The sequence below is a fragment of the Talpa occidentalis genome, unplaced genomic scaffold (assembly GCF_014898055.3).
Source record: "Talpa occidentalis isolate TD23 unplaced genomic scaffold, MPIMG_talOcc4v2.1 talOcc4.12, whole genome shotgun sequence".
NCBI lineage: Eukaryota > Metazoa > Chordata > Mammalia > Eulipotyphla > Talpidae > Talpa > Talpa occidentalis.
The window spans coordinates 63,839,480-63,858,224 of record NW_023601212.1 but is presented as its reverse complement, the minus strand read 5'-3'; the positions used below and the strand labels follow the sequence as shown (position 1 = coordinate 63,858,224).

The following is an 18,745-nucleotide window of genomic DNA, read 5'->3' as shown; positions in this document are numbered from 1 at the left end:
AAAGAAATGATGGAATCAGGAGCTATCGCAAATATTAATTTCTTTTAAGTGTCTGTAGCCCTTCCTTTGTGTTCCTGTGACATCTAACCTTTAACCTAAAACATCAGTTTTCTTGTTTGCCTATCTCTTCGCCCCCAGTTAGACTGGAACTTGCTTCTATGACTTATTCAGAGTGGGTGTCCAGTGCTCAGCAGATAAATCTAGGGGGTCCGTTGATATTTGCTGGATGGAGGGAAAGAAGAACACACATTGCATCATTTCCTTCATTCTAACCTTCTGTAATTCTAAAATTAATATAACACAAGTAAGTTTTGTTTAAAGGAGGTTCACCTCAGTAAACTTTTTTAAAGGAAATCTATTTATTATTTATTTAGTTATTTTTAACTAGATGTTTTACAAGGTTTATTACATCACTGTACTTGTTTTAGGGGGTTTCACCTCAAACCTCTACAGAGTATGTTTTCATGCCCTGCCCACCACCAATTTCCCAACAGTCCTCCTCCATTGGTCCCCTCACTCCCCTATTCCCAACTCACCACCCTCCCCTTCTTGTTGCCTCAGTTTTGCAGTGGGATGTCAAGGGTTTGTTATTTGTTTGTTTTTTTTAGCAGTGTACTTCCTCAGTCTGCCTGTTCTGTTCCCTGCTCTGGCTCTGGTGAATTCTCTCACCCTCCCGCACTTCTGACTGTACCCAGTGCTTGTATAAATAAATATATCTTTAAACAAAACAAAAAAAACAAAACAAAGCCTACATATTCAGTTATTACAACATAGCAGACATTCTGCTGGTACCAGGGACTCAGAGAGGATTAAGGTGAATTCCCTATCCTCAGGGAATCAGCAGTCTAGTGTGACATGCAGGTGGTAAATTAAATGCTGTGGATGAAAACCTTTATGAAAATACAGGAGTCATTTTCATATGCCTAATAGCAAGGGCAAAACTTTTTGACTGCACATATGCTTAATAAGAATATTTTCCTATCCCTAATATGAGGAAGATAGGAGAACATGCTTACACATGCTGGGCCATGACAGAGACTTGGCCCTGGGGGTCTGGAAGATTTGAATTTAGATGAGTAGCAGCTGACAAGCTCTGCATTTGATTTCATTGACATGTTCACCACAGCAAAACGGGAACAGCCACAAAGTGTGAGGTTTGTATGAGTGGGGACAAAGGACATTTTTTTCAAAGAAACATGTCTCAGTGTCGCAAAGATTTTCCACTGTTCCTCATCCAACATGAAACCCCGCCTTGTTGTTACAGGAAGTGCGTTGACCACTGAGCAATAAAAGAGACAGGAGGGGAGCTATCCCCATCTTCTCTCTGCACATCTCAGGAGGACCTCAGCCATGAGAACTCTCATCCTTGTCTTGCTTGTGATCTGCTGTCTCACCGCATACACAGTGGAAGGTAAGTGGGAAGGTTATGTATGGGTTAAGGAACAGGTCCGCAGGCAGGTGGGCACACATTTTGGTCTTGACTCTGGTTTTGATTGGAGAAAAGTGCTTTCCCCAAGATCTGCCTCAGCCTGCCCATGTGGAAAATGGGCATGATCATTTTGACTCTATGGGGTTTTAGACTCCAAAGACCAAAAGAATTTGGTTAGCACCTGAGCTCTCAGTCTTCATGATTGAGTGACTTTGGTAAAATGTTTAGCCTCTCTGAGTCTAGGCTGTTTTATCTGTCAACTGAATATACTATCATATACTTTCACCTGGTTAAAATGAAATAAATCTTACGATCACTTATCAGATTTCTTTTTTAAAAGATTTTATTTTTATTTATTTATACAAGCACTGGGTACAACCAGAAGCGCGGGAGGGTGAGAGAATTCACCAGAGTCTGAGGGAAGAACGGAGCAGGCAGAATGACGAAGTACACTGCTGAGGAGAGCAGCGGGCGGCAGGAGAGGTCTGCGCGCCATGTGGGACCCTCGCCTGGAGGCCGGGGATTGAACCTGCGCTGTAGAGGCTGCGGGCAGCTTAGCAACCCAGCACTCAACTGCTGCGCCACCGGGGTGGCTCACTTATCAAATATCTTTATCCATGAGAAATTCTTGATAAGCACTAGCTGTGAAATGGTGATGGTTATGTACGACTTTGTAGTTTGGCCCATTTAATACTAATCATAACTTCTCAAAATTTTTGAGAGTTTAGTCACAATGTAGGGATTAACTAGAGGGATATGTTCTGAATCAGTCAATATTTTCTAGTAAAAAAGTGACAGGAAACTGCTATGTTGATATCCAGAAAATCAATATTACATTCAAGTATGCAGGAGTCTATTATGACTGCTATGAATGTTATTCCCATTTATGATAAATTTCCTGAGTTTATAAGAGACTCTATGATGTGCTAACAAATAGATTAATACTTTATTCATAGTCCAAAAAAAAATCTGCAAGACATACCCAGATGAGACTCACATACATCAACCTTAGCTAATCATTCTACACATATTTCTTAAAGGATCATATTTTCTCCTTGAATGGTTGGAGGTCATTTCTTCTTGTGGTTCTGGGCATGGGAACATCCTTAATGTAATTCATATTTTATTACTTTAATTAATAAGTATAACTAATTATTAAGTCAGTAATTTGGTTAACTCTCTTTCAAATCTCCTCATGTGCAGACATTACTTAGACTAGAATATCTGAGCTGGTCGTGTATTCAAGGGTGTCCATGAATAGAGGTGGCAAAATCTGGCACTCCTTAAATTGTCAATGAAATTAAAAAATATAGAAGAATCAAAAAGTTTTAGATGAGGGCCTCCCCTGGTGGCGCAGGTGGTTGAGCACAGCACTGGGAAGCTGTCCGTAGCCTCTGCAGCACCTGTTCGATCCCAGCTGGCCGGCGAGAATCCCACATTGCATGGCAGACCTCTCTGTCTCACCCGCTGCTCCCCTCAGCAGTGTATTTCTGTCAGTCTCCCTGTTCTCTTCCCCACTCTGTCTCTGGTGAATCCTCTTACCCTCCCGCACATCTGGCCTGTACCTCGGTTCCTGTATGCATGAAAATATAAATCTTAAAAAAAAAAGTGTAGACTATTAAATCAGACCAAATGTTGCACCATGGCTGGTAATTTGCTGAGACAAACAGCATGCCATTTGGTGGCACCCGGGTGAAGGTGGAGGAAAAGACATTCCACAAGAGACTGAGGAGGACTGTGGACACTGGGCTCAGAATCCCAGGTTTTCTGCTTGAATGAGCTTCACAAGGCCCTCTGGGCAGGAGCTTCCTATGTCCAGCCATGGGGCAAGGCAATCTTGCTTTGACTCAATTCTTCAATGCAAGTGAAGTTCACATCTTAACTGACAACGCAAAAACACACACATGGCTAAGAATAAGAAGACTTTGATTTTGTGGTTTAGAGTCCAATGGGATTTTATGGCTCTTGGGAGGCATGTTAGATAGTCATAGAGAGACATATTGTTGAAACAGTGAGGGAAATAGAAATAAAGTGGATTTTGCCCTTTCTCTGGGCTCAGAGATATTTGAACATTCAAAACAAACTGGCAATATTAGGAACACAAGCGATTTCACCTGATCATCATCAGCATTTGGTTTTAGCTGAGTATTTCTCTAGGAAGCAAATATCAGTGTTTTGAGCCTTGTTGAGTTAAACCTTGTTTAAGTTTTACCAAACCCTTTATGTTATAAACTGTCCTAAGTTATTTTTCCTTCTCCAGTATAAGATGATTGATTAAGATGAAATCTTTAATTCCCCCGGGGACATTTTTACTAAGGATGGATACCTTGTGGATGGCGTTATTACAGATCTCACATTTTACCATTTAAAATGAGAACATCTTAAAACAAGCTGCCTTTTCCTATTTAATCTTGCTTTCCCCACATTATTCTTTATTATATCATTCTACTTTATTTTATGTCAGAATGGAAATATTTGAAATCATGTTTTAATTTTGTTTGTCTGATCTGTTGTCTTCACTAGGTGTGGGGAGTGAAGTCCTGGGAAGGAGTGTGTGTGTGGGACCAGCTACCAAGACGCTGCATGTTAAACAAATCAAGAGCTACCCCATCCATGAGGGCCCCGTGAAAACAGTCATGTAAGTTTGTCTCCCACAAAGCTGGGCTTGATGGATCACAGTTTGTAGAAATGCTGCACTTCTCAGGAAAAATAAATCAGCAGTTACCCTGCTGAAGTGTTGGTTAATGCCCAGCCCCTTTGTTTTTACCAAATGCCGATGTCTTCCCTGGTGCCAAATAATGGCATGGCAAACACTTGGCAACCAAATAAAGAGGATCATCCTTTCTAATTTAGTTTAGCAGAAGACTTTGCAAACCAGATGAATACTGTGTTAGGTTTTGAGAGTTAGGTTTGGAGGTGGCTGATTCAGGTGAGATTTTGACCATAGAGCACACTGGTGTGGAGTCTTCCTCTCCCTTCTCTCTTTCACCTCCCTTTCTTTCTCCCCGTGCCCTCCCCTGCATCTCCTCCTCTCCCCTCCCTTCATTTATGGTGTGTTGGAGTAGAGTATGTCAGTGTCAAAGGAGACATGTCAAGATCTAGCCTATCTTACTCTCCATCGAGATCTCAGTATAGAATAGCAGCTCGTCCTAATATGTAATTGCAATTTTACCCTCAGAAATGATGATAAAGAAATCACCTCTTTGTCCAAAAATGAAGGTGAATGTGTTTAGGTTTGAAAGGGAATTGGACTAGATGACCCCAAATACACAGCAGTTCAATCACAGCATGTGGTGGTACTGATAAGAACAGGTGCCTGGTGGGGCCTCCCCGGTGGCGCAGCGGTTGAGCGCTGGGTTGCGAAGCTGCGCGCGGCCTCTGCGGCGCCGGTTCGATCCCCGGCTGCTCCCCGGCCACCGGAGGAGGGTCCCACATGGCGCGCAGACCTCTCCTGCCGCCCGCTGCTCCCCTCAGCAGTGTACTTCGGTCCTTCTGCCTGCTCTGCTCCCCGCTCTGGCTCTCGTGAATTCTCTCGCCCTCCCGCGCTTCTGACTGTACCCAGTGCATGTATAAACAAAACAAACAAAGAAACCAGCAAACAAATAAATAAAGCATGCCTCTATATAAAAAAAAAAAAAAAAAAAAAAAAAAAAAAAAGAACAGGTGCCTGGAGTGGTGGTGTGCAGAGGAGCTGGGTACTACCTGCAGCTATTTCTCCCTTATGTTAAAATTAATCGTAGAAGAAAAGTTTTCCTGACTCTGAATGACTTTCTTGTAGCAACTTCTGCACAAGATATATCTGGTTTGATCTTAATCTGTACAAGATTTCTTATATCTGGTTTGATCTTAACTCCTGGTCTCAAAGCTTTGAGGAGGTGACCAATTGTTCTATCTGTTCCTTGTGTTGCAGATTTATCACCAAATGTGGTAAAAAAAAAATTGTGCTAATCCAGATGACAAGTGGGTGAAAAACGCTGTCAGATATGTGGGCCAGTTAGCCAAAAACCTTTGATCCAGACCTCGCCTCCCTGAGCCCAACAAGCCAGCAAGACAGCCTCCATGATAGCCACCGCCACATCTGTGACCCTGACTGGGTAGTGGCCTTTTGACCATTTGCCCTTCATGTTTAGCCAGCTTATTCCCCATAAGAATAAATAAAATCAATATTTCTTCATTAGGGCATCCTTATAAATAGAAAACACATACAACATAAGCATACAGGAAAATAACTTGACTCATGCAGCACATTCATAACAAGTGGATATAATTTAATTAATCCATGAACTCGTAAAGGGAGAGGAGCTGGCGAACTCATGAAGGGCAAGTGGTCAGAAGGCCACTACGGGAATATAACCAAAATGCAAATGTATACATTGTGCAAAGATGCAAAAAGATGTAAGAATTATATAAAATAAAATATTTAAATAAAAAAATAAATAAAAATGTAAACATCAAAAAAGAGAGAAATATTTATTATTAAGAACAGTCACAAAGTCTATTCATTATACAGTGCAGAAGGTAATGTGTCATTTACGTTCCATTTCTGTCCCAACTGTACCTTTCTTTGGTGGTATGCCTGATGGGGGAGATTTTGGCCAGCCTCTATTGGAGATGCAAATGATAGCCATCATTATAGGTTCTAGCTTAAAATGGTTCACCACAACTGACAATGGAGAAAATGGGAACATTCAAGATATATTTCAACTCTCCCTCCAAATGGACTCCTGTTTATGGAATATAGGGACAAAATAATCCAACAGTCATTGGATTCCCACTTTGAGGTTGCACCACTCAAAAAATGGTTTCAGGGCCTCCCCGTTGGTGTAGCGGTTGAGTGCTGGGTTGCGAAGCTTCCCGCAGCCTCTGCAGAGCTGGTTCGATCCCCGGCTTCCGGGTGAGGGTCCCACATGGCGGTGCTGCCCACTGCTCCCCTCAGCAGTGTATTTCCTCGGTCTGCCTGTTCTGCTCCCCGCTCTGGCTCTGGTGAATCCTCTCACCCTCCCACGCTTCTAACTGTACCCAGTGCTTGTATAAATAAATAAATAAATCTTAAAAAAAAAAATGGTTTCACTCAAGTTTGACCTTCAGCAAATTTTCTTACCTCCTGTTTTTGTTTTTTGTTTTCTTTCAATCCACCATGAAAGGGAGCAATGACAGGGCTTGTCAGTTCTTTCTTTTGTCAAGGTAGCATAGGTTAGATTTTGGGTGAGATGGAACTTGGCTAAAATAAACATCAAGGCATTTGAACAGGATCATGATCTCATCGTATCTCTATAATTATCTCTAGTAATCACACAAGTCATTTTTTCGGCCAATAAGCTTTTATAACCTCAAACACAGAATGTTTCTAGATTGTGACCACTAGTTTTTTGCAGTCAAAAAATTTTTTTTGGTTCAGACCAGGCAGATCTACTGAAATACACTGCTGAGGGGAGCAGCAGGGGAGACAGTAGTGGTCTGCTGCTCCATGTGGGTTGCTTCCTGACTCGGGATCGAGCACATGCTGCAGTAGCTGCCGATAGCTTCATAGCACTGAGACATACCCCCTGGGCCACCAGGGAGCCCCCCTTTTGCTGTCAAAATTTAATTACATGTTCATCTGGTCACTCAATACCCTGTACTGATGTTCTCCTATACTAATGAATATTAGGTTGCTGATTTGACCGATGTTTAAGGTTCTATCTCCAAACCACTGGTGATTTACCTCCAGTTCTATCTGACTCTAGGTGTGAGAACTGACAGCATCTCAATAATCTCAATTGAATAAAAAGTACTAATTGCTGTCTAGTGCCAAGGGCACATTTGCAGTATCCTGTATTTTCAGAGAGTGACGTCTAATCATCCAACCAGATGAATGGAAACCATGAAAAGTTGCCTTCCAACAAGAAGTGGGTCAACTACCCTTTCTCATTGCCATTTGCTCACCATCATTTCTGAAGCTAGGCTTGAAGAAAGCAAGTACTTACTAAGAATAAAAGGTTTATGGTGTGAGGGGTGGGAAATGACAAAGTCAAAGAAGATAAAGGGGATGCTGGTCCTGACTGAGATATATATTTTGTTTCCCAAGTGTCTCCCAGACCCAACATATTTTTTTAAAGATTTATTTATTTATGCACACAAGAACTGGGTTATGGGCCAGAGGTGCAGGTTGTGGTTGGGGTGGGGGGAGAGGATTCACCAGAAACAGAGTGGGGAGCAAAAAAGGCAAATGTACTGAAATACACTGTTGAGGGGAGCAGCGGGGGAGACAGGAGAGGTCTGCTGTGCCATGTGTGTCGCCTCCCTGGGGCTAGGGGGTCAAAATTGTGCTGCAGCAGCTGTGGATAACTTCATAGTGCTGTGCTTAACCCCTTGTGCCACCAGGGAGGCCCTAGGCCTGGACATTTTTATGAGGTGATAATCACATGATGTGTGGAAAGATGCGGGTCTGCCCATCTCCGTAACTTGTCACATTCTCTAAGGTGATGCCAAGAAGTTTCAGCCAAATAGTTCGCGGAATATTTTGAATTCATTTAGGTGGAAAGTGAGTCTACTAATTGTACCCCTGATGCTTATTAAATTTCTATTTAAGTCAAAGAAATAATCGAATCAGGAGCTATCTCAAAATATTAATTTTTTTTAAGTGTCTGTGGTCCTTCCTTTGTGTTCCTGTGACATTTAACCTTTAACCTAAAACATCGATTTTCTGATTTGCCTATCTCTTCGCCCCCAGTTAGACTGGAACTTGCTTCTATGACTTATGCAGAGTGGGTGTCCAGTGCTCAGCAGATAAATCTAGGGAGTCAGTTGATATTTGCTGGATGGAGGGAAAGAAGAACATACATTGCATCATTTCCTTCATTCTAACCTTCTGTAATTCTAAAGTTAATATAACACAAGTACGTTTTGTTCAAAGGAGGTTCACCTCTGTAAACTTTTTTAAAGGAAATCTATTATTTATTGAGTTATTTTTAACTAGATGTTTTACAAGGATTATTACATCACTGTACTTGTTTTAGGGGGTTTCACTTCAAACCTCTACAGAGTATGTTTTCATACCCTGCCCACCATCGAAGTCCCAATAGCTCTCTACCACTGGGCCCCTCATTTCCCCATTCCCAGCTCACCACCCTCCCCTTCTGGTTGCCTCAGTTTTGTAGTCAGATGTCAAGGGTTTGTTATGGGTTTGGTTTTTTTAGCATTGTACTTCGTCAGTCTGCCTGTTCTGTTCCCCGCTCTGGCTCTGGTGAATTCTCTCACACTCCCGCGCTTCTGACTGTACCCAGTGCTTGTATAAATAAATAAATATAACTTGAAACAAAACAAAATCTACATATTAAGTTATTACTACATAGCAGACATGCTGCTGGTACCAGGGACTCAGAAAGGATTCAGGTGAGTTCCCTATCCTCAGGGAAGTAGTGGGACAGTCTAGTGGGACATGCAGGTGGTAAATTAAATGCTGTGGATGAAAACCTTTATGAAAATACAGGAGACATTTTCATATCCCTAATAGCAAGGACAAAACTTTTTGACTACACATATGTTTAATAAGAATGCATTTTCCTGTCCCTAATATGAAAAGGGTAGGAGAACATGCTTATACATGCTGGGCCATGACATAGAGTTGGCCCTGGGGGTCTGGAAGATTTGAATTTAGATGAGTAGCAGCTGACAAGCTCTGCATTTGGTTTCATTGACATGTTCACCACAGCAAAACGGGAACTGCCACAAAGTGAGAGGTTTGTATGAGTGTGGACAAGGAACTTTTTTCAAAGAAACACATTGGTATTACGAAGACTTTCCACTATCCCACATCTAACTTGAAAAACCCTCTTCGTGTCACAGGAAATGCGTTGACCATTGGAGCAATAAAAGAGACATGAGAAGAACTGTCCCTCAACTTCTCTCTGCACATCTCAGGAGGACCTCAGCCATGAGAACTCTCATCCTTGCCTTGCTTGGGATATGCTGTCTCGCTGCATACACAGTGGAAGGTAAGTGGGAAGGTTATGTATAGATTAAGGAACAGGTACGCAGGCAGGTGGGCACACGTTTTGGTCTTGACTCTGGTTTTGATTGGAGAAAAGTGCTTTCCCCAAGATCTGCCTCAGCCTGCCCATGTGGAAAATGGGCATGATCATTTTGACTCTATGGGGTTTTAGACTCCAAAGACCAAAAGAATTTGGTTAGCACCTGAGCTCTCAGTCTTCATGATTGAGTGACTTTGGTAAAATGTTTAGCCTCTCTGAGTCTAGGCTGTTTCATATGTCAACTTTATACACTAACAAATATGCTCACCTGGTATTAAAATGAAATAAATCTTATGATCACTTATCATATTTCTTTACCCATCAGAAATTCTTGATAAGCACTAGCGGAGAAATAGTGATGGATATGTACACCTTTGTAGTTTTTGCCCATTTAATACTAGTCATAACTTCTCAAAATTTTTGAGAGTTTAGTCACAATGTAGGGATGAGCTAGAGAGATATGTTCTGAATCAGTCAATATTTTCTACTAAAAAAGTGACAGGAAAGTGGTATGTTGCTATCCAGAAAATCAATATTACATTCAATTATGTAGGAGTCTATTATGACTGCCATGGATATTCTCATTTATGAAAAATTTCTTGTTTATAAGAGACTATATGATGTGGTAACAAATAGATTAATTCTTTAATCATAGTCCAAAAAAAATCTGCAAGACATACCCAGATGTTTTACAAGGTTTATTACATCACTGTACTTGTTTTAGGGGGTTTCACCTCAAACCTCTACAGAGTATGTTTTCATGCCCTGCCCACCACCAAAGTCCCAATAGTTCTCTTCCATTGGGCCCCTCACTCCCCCATTCCCAACTCACCACCCTCCCCTTCTGGTTGCCTCAGTTTTGCAGTGATGTCAAGGGTTTGTTATTGGTTTGGTTTTAACTTATCCTTAGTTTTATTTCTCTGTATTCCACATGTAAGTGACACCATCTGGTATTTTTCTTTTTCCTTATGATTTATTTCACTCAGCATAATCCACTCCAATTCCATCCATGTGGAAAATTGCAAGAGTGTATCTTTTTTATACCTGAGTAGTATTCCATTGTGTGTATAGGTCATATGTTCTTAATTCACTCACTTGTCTTTTCGTTTAGCATGTTTCCATAACTTGAACTGCTGTAAATATGACTACAATAAATACAAGAGTGTATATATCCCTTCAAATAATTGATTTTACATTTTTTGGGTAGTAGAAATTCTGGGTCATGTGCTACATCTGCTTTTTTTTATTTTGTTTTATAAATTTTTTACATCATTTTTCATTTTTGCACAATGCATTCATTTTCATCTTGGTTATATTCCCCATACAATTCCCATCCCCCTTATTTTGACCCTTATCCCTCTGCCCCACCCCCCAACCCCATCATGTGTCTCTGGTTTATATTTGCTCATTGATTTTGATTTTTACTTTATTATAATTAGTCTTTTTCTGGTCCCTTATTTAGGTTTTCTAAATTCCTGCTGTGAGTGAGACCATCGGGTATTTTTCTTTATCTTCTGGCTTATTTCACTGAGCATGATCCCTTCCAGGTCCATCCATGTTGCTGCAAACTGCATGAGTTTATCTTTTTTGACTGCTGAGCAATATTCCATTGTGTATATGTGCCACATCTTCTTGATCCAGTCATCTATTTTTGGGCATTTGTGTTGTTTCTATAGCTTAGCTATTGTAAATAGTGTTGCTATAAACATAGGGGTGCAGGTGCCCTTTTGAATTAATGTTTCTGGGTCCTTTGGGTAAATACCTAGACATATGAAAAAATGTTAAGCGTCACTTGTAGTCAAGAAAATGAAAATCAAAACTACAATGAAATACTATCTTACACCAGTGAGAATGGCACATATTAAAAAAACTAACTACAACAAATGTTGGCGAGGATGCAGAGAAAAAGGAACTCTCCTGCACTGCTGACGGGAGTGCAAACTGGTCCAACCACTATGGAGAGCTGTGTGTAGATTTCTCAACCTGCTAAAGATGGAGCTGCCATATGATCCTGAAATTCCACTGCTAGGTCTTTTTTTAACATTTTTTTAAAAGATTTATTTATTTATTTATATTTATTTATTTATACAAGCGCTGGGTACAGTCAGAAGCGCGGGAAGGTGAGAGAATTCACCAGAGCCAGAGCGGGGAGCAGAGCAGGCAGAAGGACCGAAGTACACTGCGGAGGGGAGAAGTGGGCGGCAGGAGAGGTTTGCGCGCCATGTGGGACCCTCCTCTGGTGGCCGGGGAGCAGCTGGGGTTCGAACCGGCGCTGCAGAGGCTGCAGGCAGCTTCGCAACCCAGCGCTCAACCTCTGCGCCACCAGGGGAGGCCCTGTTTTTAACATTTTGACAAACAAACATACTGTTTTCCATGAAGGCTGAACCAATCTACTTTCCCACCAGTTAATTCATTCCACATCCTCACCAACACTTGTTTCTGGTCTTTTGACATGGGCCATTCTCACAGTTGTGAGGTGATATCTCATTGTGGTTTTGATCTGCATCTACTTGATGATAAGTGATATTGAACAATTTCCTGTGTTTGTTGGTCATATGTTTATCTTCTTTGAAGATGTGTATATTGAGCTATTTTGTACATTTTTGATTCGGTTAATTGTTTTGTTTTTGTTGAGTTGTATGAATTCTTTGTAGATTAGGAGAACCACTGTGAGATGTAGTATGCAAATGTTTTTTCCCATTCGGGAGGGTATCTTTTTGTTTTATTGATAGTTTATGGTTTCAGATCTTATAGTCAAGTTTTTTTATCCATCTTGAGTAATTTTTGTGTGTGTATGATATGAGAGAGTAGTCTAGTTTAGTTCTTTTGCATGTGACTGTCCATTTTTCCTAGTGCCATTTATCGAAGAAATTTTCATTTCTCACTGAATACTCTTGGCTCCTCTGTCATGGATGAACTATTAATATAAGTCTGGGTTTATTTCTGGATATTTAATCCTATTCCATTGGTTTGTGTATTCTTTTTAATTTCTAGTACCACACTTTTTGGTTATTATACATTTGTAATATAGTATAGTTTGAAGCTTGGGAATGTGAAACCAGCATTCTTCCTTGTTTTAGTGAGAATTACTTTATTTACTTGTGGCTTTTTTTGTGATTACATATAAATTTCTGTAAAAAATATATTTTAGTATTAGGAATATCAACTGATTCTGTACATGGACAAATTATTCCATCTTTGGTTTAAAATATTTTCCATAATATTTTTTTCAATTAAGGTAACATTGTCTTACAGAACTTGTTATGATTTAGAGGAATAGGTTTGCAGTTCTTAGATGCATGTTACCATGTTGTGTCCTCCAAAAAAGCACCCATAATCCTCTGCCATGGTTCACTGAACTCCACCCACTGCTCCCCACCCTTCACACTCCTGCTCTGATTCTATCTTTGGTTTTGAGAATATAATCAGCAATTAATGGGCTTAACTATTTTAATAGAAAGTAAAAGTACAAGTTTAAGGAAACTATTATAACAGGAATAACATAAAAGGTATGAAGAAAGGAAGGAATGACAAGAACAGAAGGAAGGTAGGCTCTGGGAGAGCAGAGTTTGGGGTAGGTATGGTAATTGTTATTTCTATAGACTATTGGCTGTGACCAATAGTATTCATGATAATAAAGAAAGGGAAAGGCAATTTGTAAACTCAGCTAAGCAGCAAAAAGTAATATAACTTTTCAAAGGTATTATAAGGAAGTTTTCTGAAGAGCTTTATATTTGTGACTCTTTATGAAAAACATTAAAATACCATAAATAAGAAAATTGGTGTGCATTTGAAGTTACTGACAGCCTTTGTGGACAAAATGGCAGCCTTCTGATAAACCAAAACACAAATCCAAAAATGACTCCTATGCTTACTGATTCTCATTTCCTAACAAAGCGATTAACTTGGTATCATAGACACTATGCACCTTCCTTCTTCCTAGCTAAGACATCTCTGGAATTAGTTACTCTGATGTAATTGCCCGTTCTGTTCATATTCCCCATGATTTGGGAACAACAGGCAATGTAATGAAGACTATTATTAGGCACCCGCTGTTTAATGGTGAAATGCAGCATTTCCTCTGTCACCCTGAGCCTGTAGATTTTTGGCCTATTTTAATATACTCAACAAAAATTCAACTGTTCATTAAAATGTCTATTTGATTTGAAAAATAAGAGGTCACAGGCACAATTCCTGGCCTTATGTTTGTGGATGGCTTTTCTTCACCCAGTGGACAATCACCATCATTTAGGTTTAAAAAAAAAATCATTCATTCATTCAGCTGGATCGAAATCATGCTGTAGAGGCTGCAGAAAGCTTGACAGCGTTGCACGTAACCCTTTGCGCCAACAGGGTGGCCCAATATTTGAATTTAAATAGGTAGCAGGTAACAAGGTCTGAAAATGGTTTCACTGACACATTCACCACAGGAAAAGGGGACGGCCACAAAGTGAGAGGTTTGTATGAGTGTGGACAAGGAACTGTTTTTCAAAGAAACACATACATCGGTATTACAAAGACTTTCCACTATCCCACATCTAACTTGAAAAACCCTCTTCGTATCACAGGAAATGCGTTGACCATTGGAGCAATAAAAGAGACATAAGAAGAACTGTCCCTCAACTTCTCTCTGCACATCTCAGGAGGACCTCAGCCATGAGAACTCTCATCCTTGCCTTGCTTGTGATCTGCTGTTTCACCGCATACACAGTGGAAGGTAAGTGGGAGGGTTATGTATGGATTAAGAACAGGTCTTGACTCCGGTTTTGGTCTTGACTCTGGTTTTGATTGGAGAAAAGTGCTTTCCCCAAGATCTGCCTCAGCCTGCCCATGTGGAAAATGGGAATGATAATTTTGACTCTATGGGATTGTAGACTCCAAACACCGAAAGAATTTGGTTAGCACCTGAGCTCTCAGTCTTCATGATTGAGTGACTTTGGTAAAATGTTTAGCCTCTTTGGGAGTAGGCTGTTTTATCTGTGAACTGAATATACTAACAAATACGCTTACCTGGTATTAAAATGAAATAAATCTTATGATCACTTATCAGATTTCTTTACCCATCAGAAATTCTTGATAAGCACTAGCTGTGAGATGGTGATGGATATGTATACCTTTGTAGTTTCTGCCCATTTAATACTAATCACAACATCTCAAAATTTTTGAGAGTTTAGTCACAATGTAGAGATGAACTAGAGGGATATGTTCTGGTCAGTCTATAGTTTCTATCAAAAAAAAAGTGACAGGTGGACCTCCAAGGTGGAGCAGCGGTTGAGCGCTGGGTTGCGAAGCTGCCCCAGCCTCTGCAGCGCTGGTTCAATTCCCGGCTGCTCCCCGACCACTGGAGGAGGGTCCCACATGGTGCACAGACCTCCCTGCCGCCCGCTGCTCCCCTCAGCAGTGTGCTTCGGTCCTTCTGCCTGCTCTGCTCTCCGCTCTGGCTCTGATGAATTCTCTCACCCTCCCGCGCTTCTGACTGTACCCAGTGCTTGTATAAATAAATAAATAAATAAGTAAATAAAAATTTAAAAGCAAAAAAAGTGACAGTAAACGTGTACATTGATATCCAGAAAATCAATATTACATTCAAGTATGTAGGAATCTATTATGACTGTTATGAATGTTGTTTCCATTTATGATAAATTTCTTGAGTTTATAAGGGACTATATGATGTGCTAACAAACAGATCAATGATTTCATAGTCCAAAAAATAAAATCTGCAAAACGTACCCAGATGGGACTCTCATATATCAACCTTAGCTAATCATTCTACACATATTTCTTAAAGTATCATATTTTCTCCCCAAATTGTTGGAGGTCATTTCTTCTTGTGGTTCTGGCCATGGGAACAACCTTTATATAATTAATATTTTATTACTTTAATTAGTAAGTATAACTAATTATTAAGTCAATAATTTGGTTAACTCTCAAACCTCCACATGTGCAGACATTCCTTAGACAAGAATATCTGAGCTGGTCATGGTTCAAGGGTGTCCATGAATAGAGGTGGCAAAATCTGGCACTATGTAAATTGTAGGCAGAATTAAAAAATATTGATGAAACAAAAAGTTTTAGACTATTACATCAGACCAAATGTTGCACCATGGCTGGTAATTTGCTGAGACAAACAGCATGCCATTTGGTGGCACCCAGGTGAAGGTAGAGGAAAAGACATTTCATAAGAGACTGAGGAGGACTGTGGACACTGGGCTTTGAATCCCAGGTTTTCTGCTTGAATGAGCTTCACAAGACCCTCTGGGACGGAACTTCCTATGTCCAGCAATGGGGCAAGACAAACTCTGCTTTGACTCAATTCTGCAATGCGAGTAAAGTTCACATCTTAACCCACAATGCAGAAAGACACACATGGCTAAGAATAAGGAGAAGACTTTGATTTTGTGGTTTAGAGTCCAATGGGATTCTATGGCTCTTGGGAGTCATGCTAGATAGTCACAGAGAGACATACTGTTTAAATAGTGAGGGTAACAGAAATAAAGTGGATTCGGCCCTTTCTCTAGGCTCAGAGATATTTGAACATTCAAAACAATTTGGCAATATTAGGAACACTAGAGATTACAACTGATCATTATCAGCGTTTGGATTTAGCTGAATATTTCTCTAAGAAGCAAATACCATTTTTTTTTGGCTTAGGAGAAATCATGATTAGATTTTAACAAACACTTCACATTATAAACTGTCCTAAGTGATTTTTCCTTCTCCAGTACAAGATGATTGATTTACGTGAAAACTTTAATTCCCCTGGAGACATTTTTACTAAGGATGGATACCTTGTGGATGGCTTTATAGATCTTACATTTTACCATTTAAAATGAGAACATCTTAAAACAAGCTGCCTCTTCCTATTTAATGTTGCCTTCCCCACATTATCCTTTATTACATCATTCTGCTTTATTTTATGTAAGCATGGAAATATTTGAAATCATATTTTAATTTTGTTTGATCAATTTTCTTCACCAGGTGTGGGGAGTGAAGTCCTAGGAAGGAGTATGTGTGTGGAACTCGCTACCAAGCCGCTGCATGTTAAACAAATCATGAGCTACACCATCGATGAGGGCCCTTTGAAAGCAGTCATGTATGTGTGTCTCCCCCAAAGCTGGGTTTGAAGAATCACAGTTTATAAAAATGTTGCCTCCTCAGGAAAAATAAGTCAGCAGCCACCCCACTGAAGAGCTGGTTAAAGCCCAACCCCTCTGTTTTCACCACATGCCCACATCTTCTGTGGTGCCAAATAATGGCATGGCAAGCACTTGGCAACCAAATAAAGAGGATCATCCTTCTTTTCTGATTTAATTTAGCAGAAGACTTTGCAAATCAGATGAATACTGTGTTAGGTTTTGAGAGTTAGGTTTGGAGGTGGCCTGTTCGGATGAGATTTTGACCATAGAGCACACTGGTGTGCGAGTCTTCCTCTCCCTTCTCTCTTTCGCCTTCCCTTCTTTCTCCCCGTGCCCTCCCCTGCATCTCCTCCTCTCCCCTCCCTTCATTTATGGTGTGTTGGAGTAGAGTATGTCAGTGTCAAAGGAGACATGTCAAAATCTAGCCATATGATATTCTTTATCCAGATCTCATTTTTACAATAGCATCTCTTCCTAACACGTAATTGTAATTTTATCTCTGAAATTATGATAAAGAAATCACCTCTTTGTCCAAAAATTAAGATGAATGTGTTTAGGTTTGAAAGGGAATTGGACTAGATGACCCCAAATATCCAGTTCAATCACAGCATGTGGTAGTACTGATAAGAATAGGAGCCTGGAGTTGTGGTGTGCAGAGAAGCTTGTACTGCCTGCAGCTATTTCTCCTTTATGTTAAAATTAATAGTAGAAGAAAAGTTTTCATGTTTCTGAATGACTTTTTTTTTTTAGCAACTTCTGCACAAGATATCTTATATCTGATTTGATCTTAATCTGTACAAGATTTTTTTTTTTTAAAGATTTATTTTTATTTATTTATTTATTTTATTTATACAAGCACTGGGTACAGTCAGAAGTACAGGAGGGTGAGAGAATTCACCAGAGCCAGAGCGGGGAGCAGAGCAGGCAGAAGGACAGAAGCACACTGCTGAGGGGAGAAGTGGGCGGCAGGAGAGGTCTGTGCGCCATGTGGGACCCTCCTCCTTTGGCGGGGAGCAGCCAGGCATTGAACCGGCATTGCAGAGGCTGCGGGCAGCTTCGCAACCCAGCGCTCAACCGCTGCGCCACCGGGGAGGCCCTGTACAAGATTTCTTATATCTGGTTTGATCTTAACTCCTGATCTCAAAGCTTTGAGCAGGTGACCAATTGTTCTATCTTTTCCTTGTGTTGCAGATTTATCACCAAACGTGGCAAAAAAATTTGTGCTAATCCAGATGACAAGTGGGTGAAAAATGCTATCAGACATGTGGACCGGTTAGCCAAAAAACTGTGATCCAGACCTCATCTACACGAGCCCAACAAGCCACCAAGACAGCCTCCAAGACAACCGCCGCCACATCTGTAACCCTGACTGGGTAGTGGCCTTCTGACCACTTGCCCTTCATGAGTTAGCCAGCTCGTCTCCCTTTACAAGTTCATGGACTAATTAAATTATATCCACTTGTTATGAATGTGCTGCATGAGTCAAGTTATTTTCCTGTATGTTTATGTTGTATGTGTTTTCTATTCATTTAGATGCCTTAATGAATAAATATTTATTATTAAAAATAGTCACAAAGTCTATTCATTTTATAGTGCAGAAGGTAATGTGCCATTTGCATTCTATTTTTGACCCAACTATACCCTTCTTTTGTGGTATGCATGATGGGAGAGATTTTGACCAACCTCTATTGGAGGTGCAAATGATAGCCATCATTATGGGTTCTAGCTTAAAATGGTTCACCGCAACTGACAATGGAGAAAATGGCAACATTCAAGATATATTTCAGCCCACCTTCCAAATGGACTCTTATTTGTGGAATATAGGGACAAAATAATCCAACAGTCATTGGGTTCCCACTTTAAGGTCGCACTACTCAATAACGGTTTTACTCAATATTGACATTGAGCAAATTATCTTATCTCCCCATTTTTTTTTTTTTTTTTTTTTTTTTTTTTTTTTTTTTACTCTACTATGAAAAGGAGCACAGACGGGGCTTGTCAGTTCTTTCTTTTGTCAAGGTAGCATGGGTTAGATTTTGGGTGAGATGGAACTTGGCTAAAGTAAGCATCAGGAATCTTTGAACAGGGTAATGATCTCACCGTATTTCCGTAATTATCTCTACTTATCAAACAAGTCATGTTTTTCTGGCAATAAGCTTTTATAACCT

At 40.3% G+C, this 18,745-nt stretch overlaps 1 protein-coding gene across 1 annotated transcript; it reads left to right on the top strand.

Moving 5' to 3' along the window:
* Positions 1-9,344: 9,344 nt before the first annotated feature.
* On the top strand, positions 9,345-18,059 carry LOC119240082 (lymphotactin-like). The gene is made up of 3 exons (XM_037504440.1): positions 9,345-9,405; positions 16,420-16,534; positions 17,769-18,059. The coding sequence occupies exons 1-3, from the start codon at positions 9,345-9,347 to the stop codon at positions 17,866-17,868; spliced, it is 276 nt and encodes a 91-aa protein (XP_037360337.1). The 3' UTR covers positions 17,869-18,059.
* The last annotated feature ends 686 nt before the right edge of the window (positions 18,060-18,745 follow it).

Excerpts from the sequence above, each read along its gene's own strand:
- LOC119240082 (XM_037504440.1), top strand. The coding sequence starts at position 9,345 with ATGAGAACTCTCATCCTTGCCTTGCTTGGGATATGCTGTCTCGCTGCA. Across the intron at positions 9,406-16,419 it reads CGCTGCATACACAGTGGAAG|GTGTGGGGAGTGAAGTCCTA; the intron begins GTAAGTGGGAAG and ends TTTCTTCACCAG. Across the intron at positions 16,535-17,768 it reads GGCCCTTTGAAAGCAGTCAT|ATTTATCACCAAACGTGGCA; the intron begins GTATGTGTGTCT and ends CTTGTGTTGCAG.